At 45.0% G+C, this 9,918-nt stretch overlaps 1 protein-coding gene across 1 annotated transcript in view; it reads right to left on the bottom strand.

Moving 5' to 3' along the window:
* The window catches only part of LOXHD1 (lipoxygenase homology domains 1), a 168,748-nt gene that overhangs the window by 41,786 nt on the left and 117,044 nt on the right, over positions 1-9,918 (bottom strand). Inside the window, exons 30-33 of the mRNA XM_018555718.1 lie at positions 8,957-9,121; positions 6,382-6,563; positions 1,797-1,913; positions 827-989 (exon numbers count right to left, since the gene is read on the bottom strand). Coding sequence (XP_018411220.1) covers positions 827-989; positions 1,797-1,913; positions 6,382-6,563; positions 8,957-9,121 — 627 coding nt within the window. The remainder of the gene's footprint in view (positions 1-826; positions 990-1,796; positions 1,914-6,381; positions 6,564-8,956; positions 9,122-9,918) is intronic.

Below are 9,918 nucleotides of genomic sequence, written 5' to 3'. Positions count from 1 at the left end.
ATATGTATTATTAAATATATTTATTGCTATTATTACTATTATTATTATTAGACATGTGCGATTCGTTTCGGGAAGATTCATTATTCGGACGCATTTTCGGAAATTCGGGGATTCGCATATATATCCGAATGACAGAAATGACAAATGAAAACGAATCCGAATTTCTGATAAAAAAACTAAAACTGCGGAAGAAATTCGTTAGCGGAAGTCTGTATGAATTTCCGTTTCTGGACGAATATTTGTTGCTGCAAAATGACAGACAAAAGAAAAAAAATTACTTTTTTTTAGTCTGCAGAATAGAAACAAAAGCGTGAGGTTCCCCCCAATTGTTACCAGACCCTTTAGGTCTGATAGGAATATTACGAGGGACCCCCACAAGTTAAAAAAAAAGTGCATGGGGTTCTCCCAAAATCTATAACAGGCCCTTTAGGCCTGGTAGGAATTTTAAAGGGGGAACTCCACCCCCAAAAATGGGGGGAAAAACATGGGGTCCCCCTTAAAATTCCTACCAGACCCTTGATCCGAGCACACGCCCGGCAGGGCAGGAAATGGGGGACCATGATGTTACACCCTAAAGGGCCTGGTATGGTTTTTGGGGGGAACCCCACCACACTTTTCCCTCCTTCTTTCTATTGCTCCTCAGCTCAATCTAGTGGCCATAATGTGGCATTCACCTGATTTTACATTCAACCTGAAAAGAAAATATGCTACATGCAATTCCGAAGGGCGAATGGCTCTGCGAATTGCTTATAAATATACCCCACACTGTATATTTAAAATGAGTAGATTCCCATTAACTGGCATACAATATATTACAAAGTCTTACTTTCCAGCGGGTCTTCCACTTCCATTTCAATCTGTTTCAGAGTGCCGTCCTTTGTGAGCTTCTCTGTGAAGATGTCTGATGGTGTGAGCTCCCTCATCATCTCTCCGTCATCCTCAGACTTTGCCAGCCAGCGCTCACATGGAAAGGTGACCGTCTGTGAACCCTGCATCAGATTTCCGGAAATGAAGAGTGAGTGAACGTTTTTGGCTTATTTTTGTAGAGGACGGAAACAAGCAATGGAACCATGGAAACCAGTTTTCCATATCTTATACTGAAGAGTTCTATTATGGCTAAAACAAATACACACATCGGGTACATTGTTCAAATGACCTGTCAGTACCTTTACCGCTTGGTGTATTTATAAAATTACAGAGCCATTCATCCTGTGACACTCTGTTTCTCTGTGTATGTTTGCTCTGTGTGAATGGAGGCAAAAACCAATGTCCTTAGTATATTTTCTTTCCACATCAAATTTAATATAAGGAAAACACTGCATTATGGCCACAAGATGGAGCTATGGCATATAGAAAATAACTATTCTGCTCCTCAGCGCCATCTTGTGGCCATAAAGCGGTATTTTCCTTAAAATACATTCCAACCTGGAAAGAAAATATACTAATAACATTCATTTCTGCCTCTGTTTGCACAGAACGAACATACACAGAGCTTTGCAGGCTGAATGGCTCTGCAATTTATTTTGATACATACACCCCTAGGAGTGTTCATGATTAAGTTATAAAGTGGACCAATCACCAAACACCGCAATGCAATCTACAGACTGGGCTAGAAAACTGTACAACATGCGGTAAACCCATATCAGACCATCTTGTGTGAATTGCATCTTTCTAATGTGGGTGTATAAATAATCAAATACACATTAATAATTATGTTTCAGTAAAATAAGCATCTGTTTCCCCTCTGTAATTGTGTATGTAACCCCCCCACAATGTATATGTGGTTTAAGAATCACCTTTCCATTGGGTAACAGGCGCCGAATCTCTACTCTGTCCAGGTGCCACCCGGCGTTGATGCCTTTCCCATCATGTCCAATTCGTATCTTTTCAATCACATCCCCGATGTCCTCCAGCTGTAGAAAGGACGGAGAGGTCAGTGTCTCAGCGTTATCGGCATGTAGAGTAGGTTAGGAGTTTGGATTTCTGGTTAAAGGAAAGCAGCTACGGAAGTGTCACTGATGTAGTTAGGGCCCCATGGCCCCTATGTGAAGAGCATATGAGGCAGGATAAGTTAGGTGATCTGTGCTGCAGTACAGGCTGTGATAATAAATCACTGGGGGGGCCAGTTTCAGGACTCTAATAATTTGTGGTCACTTTTATTTTAAAGTTGGAGTTTATAATTATGAATGGTTCAGATTTGTTTTTGCTGTTTATATAAAATCTTTATTTACAAATAAACATTTAACGCAGAATGCATTCTTGACATTAGTGCCACGGGGGACTGTGGGGTTTCTACGGAAAGGGAGCACAGCAGGTTTGCTTACCGACTCTTCTTTCTAATCAAAACTTGGTACAGGGCCGTCTCAACAAGCAGGGCGGGGGAGGGGGGGAGTCATTTTACAGACTCATTCACATGTGTGTAAATTTCGGCTTGAGCTAATGTGCTCAGCGAACAACAAGGTAAGGGTTGCTTCATAAACATGTAAAGCCCAGAGCTCCATTCCTATGCAGTATTTCATATTTAGGAAAATCATTTTTTTTTAGATAGAAAATATAAATTTTTGAAATCATGAAAAAAAAAACAATTTTCAGTCCCAACCATAATTGAAAATGACTGCAAATACATTCCAAACCACTATACACTCCCTTTAATTTAACGTGTCTAGGGTCCAGACAAGCATGCCTTGTGCCCATGTAGAATAAGTCGTCTTTGCAGCAGTGTAAAGGTGTCAGCAGTCTCTTGTAATTTAGAAGTTGCTTTAACAGTCACCTGTAATAAAGCAACGGTCTCTTCTAGGTATGTCTCCATACCGATACTAGTATCGGTATCGGGCCGGATACAGGGCATTTTTAGGAGTACTTGTACTTGTGAAAATGCCTCGATACTAAAGGCCGATACCGGCACTTAAATTTTTTTTTAACTAAAAGGCAGAGGGGGCGTGTCCGGATGCCGGGCTGATTGCGAGCGCTGCCTTAACCTCCCTCTGCCCGCACACCACATGGCCGCTCGGACTCCCGCTCGTCTCGTCCTGCAGATCCGTCCCTGGACTCCCTGGCCGAATCTCCAGCTGCCGCTGATGGAATCTACTCCCTGAGCCGCTCTACTGACCGCGACTCCGGATCTCCGCCGCCAGCTACAGGTGAGCCGGCCTATGCACTACAGCTTACACACACTACCGCCGGGCCCGCAAGGAAGCTACATAAGCCGGGAAGCTTCCCCGCCTGTCACAGCTCCTATGCACCGCAGCAGGTCTCCCAGCACTCTGACGATGACTTCTGCTGCCATCCTACTCAACGGTCACCATTAGACCCTGCTCCTGGGACCCCTCCCCTGGCTGTTCTTTCTTCCTCAGCCCCCAAATCTTAACGAGCTCCTAGATCACAGGACCCTAGTGTGCAGCCCTGGTGAGACCCAAACGCATCCCAGATGAGACCACACACAGTCATATATAATTGCTGTATAATCATGGAGTGATTGCATCTGTAGTCCTCTATTGCTTGTTGCTGTATAATCATGGATTGAGTTACAATTCTTCATAATTCTAAAGAAACTGCCCTAAAATCATCAGTCTGTGTTTATTTTAGAATAAAAGGTCACATGTCCCTTTAAGAAAAAGTATCGGTAATTGGTATCGGCAAGCACCTGAGGGGCAGTACTGCTACTTGGTCTTGAAAAAGTGTTATCGGGACATCCCTAGTCTCTTCTATTGTGAATCTCTGTAATGTGACCGTCTCTTCCACTGTGTCCTGATGTGTTGCAGCCCTCTCTGGTGACATCACTGTCTCAAGCATTATGGCAGAAGTAAAAGTGGGTACAAAGTCTGTGGGTCGGGTTGTAAGTCCACACAGGTTACAGGGCAGATGTGGGTCTGCACATACAGGCTTTGCCCGGTGTCCTGTCACTCATGGAATCTGAAGCCACACTACATTGCAGGCACAATGATCCCTGACAGTCACCTTCAGCACACACTAAATAATTCACACATTGGCCTGTTATTTCCATTATGTTCTGTCACTGTTCAGATCCTTCGCATGGTGTAATGAGAGCAGCGGCATTCCCTGTGATACAAACCCGCCCTAGATTGGCACGCATGTTATTTAGAGATTAGTACTTTGACACAAGCTAATTCTATATCTTTGCTACTGACATTTCTCATTGTGCTGGAAGATTTATAGAGGAACTGCAGGCGAAAACATTATACACAGAGATCAAATACAGAAATGGGGAGCTGTTTTTCCTGCCAAAGCACCGTACTGTTCAGTTGGTCTTGCAATTCCCAAACACCCAGATCTACATTGCACAACTAGGCAGGTGACACTACTACTATCTGATTCAGCCTTGGGGTTTCCCTGGAACTTACTCTAGTCTGGTTATTGGAGAGATCATTGGCATTATCACCTGAATGAGAAGGCAGGAGACACAGGGAGTGGTGAAGCTCAATTAGGAAGTAGCGTGTCTATCTTGGTGGATAGAGGAGCAGGGGTGACACCACCCTGATAATAATTTAAATGGCTACCAGTAAAGGAAGTGGTGAAGCTTGATTAGGAAGTACTGGTATCCTGGTGGATAGAGAAGGAGGGGTGACACCACCCTGATAATACTTTACAAATGGCTACCAGTATAGGAAGTGGTGAAGCTGAATCACAAAGTACTGGCATGCTCCTGGATAGAGGAGGGGTGACACCACCCTGATAATACTTTACAAATGGCTACCAGTATAGGAAGTGGTGAAGCTGAATCACAAAGTACTGGCATGCTCCTGGATAGAGGAGGGGTGACACCACCCTGATAATACTTTACAAATGGCTACCAGTATAGGAAGTGGTGAAGCTGAATCACAAAGTACTGGCATGCTCCTGGATAGAGGAGGGGTGACACCACCCTGATAATACTTTACAAATGGCTACCAGTATAGGAAGTGGTGAAGCTGAATCACAAAGTACTGGCATGCTCCTGGATAGAGGAGGGGTGACACCACCCTGATAATACTTTACAAATGGCTACCAGTATAGGAAGTGGTGAAGCTGAATCACAAAGTACTGGCATGCTCCTGGATAGAGGAGGGGTGACACCACCCTGATAATACTTTACAAATGGCTACCAGTATAGGAAGTGGTGAAGCTGAATCACAAAGTACTGGCATGCTCCTGGATAGAGGAGGGGTGACACCACCCTGATAATACTTTACAAATGGCTACCAGTATAGGAAGTGGTGAAGCTGAATCACAAAGTACTGGCATGCTCCTGGATAGAGGAGGGGTGACACCACCCTGATAATACTTTACAAATGGCTACCAGTATAGGAAGTGGTGAAGCTGAATCACAAAGTACTGGCATGCTCCTGGATAGAGGAGGGGTGACACCACCCTGATAATACTTTACAAATGGCTACCAGTATAGGAAGTGGTGAAGCTGAATCACAAAGTACTGGCATGCTCCTGGATAGAGGAGGGGTGACACCACCCTGATAATACTTTACAAATGGCTACCAGTATAGGAAGTGGTGAAGCTGAATCACAAAGTACTGGCATGCTCCTGGATAGAGGAGGGGTGACACCACCCTGATAATACTTTACAAATGGCTACCAGTATAGGAAGTGGTGAAGCTGAATCACAAAGTACTGGCATGCTCCTGGATAGAGGAGGGGTGACACCACCCTGATAATACTTTACAAATGGCTACCAGTATAGGAAGTGGTGAAGCTGAATCACAAAGTACTGGCATGCTCCTGGATAGAGGAGGGGTGACACCACCCTGATAATACTTTACAAATGGCTACCAGTATAGGAAGTGGTGAAGCTGAATCACAAAGTACTGGCATGCTCCTGGATAGAGGAGGGGTGACACCACCCTGATAATACTTTACAAATGGCTACTAGTACAGGAAGCGGTGAAGCTGAATCAGGAAGTACTGGCATGCTCCTGGATAGAGAAGGGGGTGACACCACCCTGATAATACTTTACAAATGGCTACCAGTAAAGGAAGCAGTGAAGCTGAATCAGGAAGTACTAGTATGCTCCTGGCAAGAGAAGGAGGGGTGACACCACCCTGATAATACTTTACAAATGGCTAACAGTATAGGAAGTGGTGAAGCTGAATCACAAAGTACTGGCATGCTCCTGGATAGAGGAGGGGTGACACCACCCTGATAATACTTTACAAATGGCTACCAGTAAAAGGAACCAGTGAAGCTGAATAAGGAAGTACTTGTACTTCAATGCACTTGTGCCACCCCAAATCTGAAGTATAATTTCTGCATGGAGCTGGCGGGAATCCATATTTTCATGAGGAACACCTTCTTTGTACAAACAGAGCCCGCTGTGTATGCGCTTGTATGAGAAATGACCGGGCTTCTGCTCCAATGTTTAGAAACCTTACCTCAACTATGAACTGGTCCACGGAATTCCTCTCGAAGTACATTCTTCGCTCGCGCTTGTTTACACAAAGGGATTTCTGCGAGGTACAGACTCCGTCCCTGCCATACAGAACGATGAACACATCGGCATCTGTCCCCGCTCCGAAGATGTCACTGGTGTAAATTGTAATCTCGTAGGGCACAACTGGGGAGAGACGGGTCACAGTAAACATGTGCGCGGACAAGACAGATGGATGAACATTGTTTAATATAGTGACATGTTTCACATATTTGTTAGGTTTGGACCTCTTAAAGCTAAACCCCGGGATACGTAAATCTTCCCAACAGGACGCTGATAGCAAAACATATCGTGTCAGACGTTTTAACTCTTACATTCTCCGTCCGCAGCTAAAAAACGGTTTGGCTATAACTACACTTATAACTGCGACGGGGGCAATGATTAAAACCAATCAGAGAACTGGTAATGGTGTCCACACTGTACGAGCTGTGCCGAGGTCTGCAAAATGTCAGGTGAGCATCTATCCACCGAAAGGATTTGTAATTCTGTGCAGCCAGTCTGTAGATCCAGACTACCCAGCCAGACAGCACAGCCAGATCTTCAACCTCTAGTGCAAAACACACCCCTTTTCCTTCTGATTGGACAATAGAGGAACAGCAAAACACTGAAGACTCAACACTATGCTACCTTTGCTCTTTCCTGCTGTCAGCATGTTCCCTGTGCATGCTGCACAGTCTGAATTTTCTGCGGTGTTCTCCTAGTTTGTATGCTGCAGATTTAGGTACTTCCATTTGTTGCAATAAAAATAAATGTTACAGTTTTTAATAAATAACCATGTGACATTTTATATATATATATATTAGGGATGCACCGATACCGATACTATTATCGGTATCGGTGCCAAGTACTTGGGCGAGTACTCGTTCTCGCCCAAATGCTCCGATGCCTAGCCCGATACTTGAGTTCCCGGTGTAATGACACGGCACCCGGCTTCCCGATTGGCCGGGAAGCCAGCTTCATGCTCCCTCGTCACCTTGTGGTGAGGGAGACATGTTGGGATTCGTAGTTTAAATAGTGACGAGAAGTATGGAGACGGCTTCCCTGAAAATTGGGAAGCCGGGTGGTGAGTCTTCACATGGCGCCTGGCTTCCTTGATGGGACTTACGGTATCGGTATTCGTACTTGATAACGAAAAACCGGTATTGGTGCATCCCTTTTATATATATATATATGTCTTGAGTTTTATAGATCCACTGAAGTCAGGTTCAGTAGGCTTTTCCCCTCTGTATCTTGGTAGGACATCACATGATTCTGCAGCAGGGGTGGGCTACTCCGGCCCTCCAGCTTTAATTACAAATCCCAATATGCCTCTGTGAGTCATGCCTGTAACTGTCAGTCTTGCAGTGCCTCATGGGGCTTGTAGTTCCACAACTGCTGGAGGGCCGGAGATGGCCACCCCTGTGAAGGAAGCATGCCCTATATCCATACATGGTGTATACTGCTCGGTCTGCGCCTGGAGTTGCCCACCCCTGTCCTACAGTGTATAGACTTTCTACTTGAAACTACAGAGGGCAGTGATTGGAATATGAGAAAGTAAGGACTTCTTTTATTCAATCCTTAGGTTCAGGGCAATTCAGTAAAAAATGAATGCTGGTCATAGTGGGTATTCAGTGTAGGTGTAAAGGTAAAGAGAAATGTAAAATACCTAATGCTTTGCTTAAATCCTAGGCAAACCCCCCCCCTTTATGGCAGATCATGTGACAGATCCCCCTTTATGACAGATCATGTGACAAATCCCCCTTTATGGCAGATCATGTGACAAATCCCCCTTTATGGCAGATCATGTGACAAATCCCCCCTTTATGGCAGATCATGTGACAAATGCCTCAACAGTAATCATGTGTTAGGGGAAGGAATCGGGTTTAGGCAGGTAAATATCACTTCTCCGAGCCTTGGAATTGGTAATTCCACCGGCCAGTGAAGGGGAAAAGATTGCTTCCGACCCAAAGCTTAAATGTCAGGCTCCTCTGGAGGAGCTATTACTGTACCCTGTAGTAACATCTAGTCTTTTAGGCCAAGAGGTATTTCACATATCTCTTTACCATTTTTACTTATAGCTTTGGGGGGAGATAGGGGATCTATTTATTATAATACTGGCCACTTTATAAAAATCAGTGTTCAGATTATTTCTATATAATAGTTTAGCTGCCTTCTTTTGCACCAGATTTAATCCTTAGCAATCTGTTGGTCAGTTGTGTTATCATTGCACCACAAATCTGAACTGGGATCATATTCCACAGCAATTGCAGTCATAAGATGACATTGGTTACTATTCAGTAGGCTTTCCCCTCTGTTTCTGGGTAGGACTGCAGCCTCAGGTCAAACGGTTCTACAGCAGGGTTGAGCAACCACGGCCCTCCAGCTGTGCTTTAACTACAAACCCCATAATGCCTCTGCCTCTGGGAGTCATGCCTGTGGCTGTCAAAGTCTTGCAATGCCTCATGAGACTTGTAGTTCCAAAACAATTGAAATGCTGAGGTTGCCTCCCCCTGTGAAAGATGTATGCCGTATATACGTACATGGCGTATACTGTTCAGTCTGCAGCTCAGAGGGGAAGAGGTATCGCTCGGTGAAGCCGTCATCTTCAGTCTTATCCAGCCAGCGTCCACAGGGGAATTTGACCCTCTGTCCAAGAGACGGTGCATCAATCTCCACCCAGTCAAGGAACCACCCGGCAGAGGGCCCTGGAACACAACACACAAGAACAAATGTAACAAGTGAAGTCCAACAAGTCCAATAAATCAATTCAGACACAGACAGCAATAAAAACCTGAAAAGTGTCCTGATCCCTCTCCACTGAAGTTTTGGCTTCAGTTGCACTTTAAAAACATACTCAAAAGTGGAATCGCCCTTGAAGAAAGTGTTCTCTGCTGGTCTAAGTACTGCTGACGTCATCACATTTAATGCAGGTCCATTGGCTTTCATTAGATGTGAGGACACAGAGGAACATTTCACAGCCAGAGCAGAGAGGGGGAGAGGTGAGCGGCCACTGCTGCGAGTCCGAGGATCAGGTCCGATATCTGCTTTATTCCGGCCCCTACACCAAAATGAGCACGTAACCCTTGCAGTGCGCGGATAGCCCTACTGCAAGGGTACGTTTTTAGGAGATATTCTGGTAGGAGCTCTGTGACAGCTAGCCAGCCGGCCGGCTCTGACGTTCGGTGAATATACATTTTTTATTTTAGCACCTAGACGAAAGCGAGCATTTAACCTTTGCAGTGCGGGGGTAGCCTCCCTGCAAGGGTTAATAAAAAGGTTGCCCGTAGTTCTTCTTTAACTTTACCAGTACAGATACATATTGCCGGGACTGGGCAGCTATCAATCATTTTATATGATACCCGAGATATTGTTATTTCCTTCTGACACACATGCTGCCCCTCACCAGTCTGCCCCTCACCAGTCTGCCCCTCACCAGTCTGCTCCTCACCAGTCTGCCCCTCACCAGTCTGCCCATCTTCAGGCTGCACATCTCCAGTTTGTC

The sequence above is a fragment of the Nanorana parkeri genome, unplaced genomic scaffold, assembly GCF_000935625.1.
Source record: "Nanorana parkeri isolate BGI_ZX_2015 unplaced genomic scaffold, ASM93562v1 scaffold210, whole genome shotgun sequence".
Taxonomy (NCBI): domain Eukaryota; kingdom Metazoa; phylum Chordata; class Amphibia; order Anura; family Dicroglossidae; genus Nanorana; species Nanorana parkeri.
Note: the sequence above shows the minus strand (reverse complement) of the source record. Positions and strands in the feature narration are given on the sequence as shown.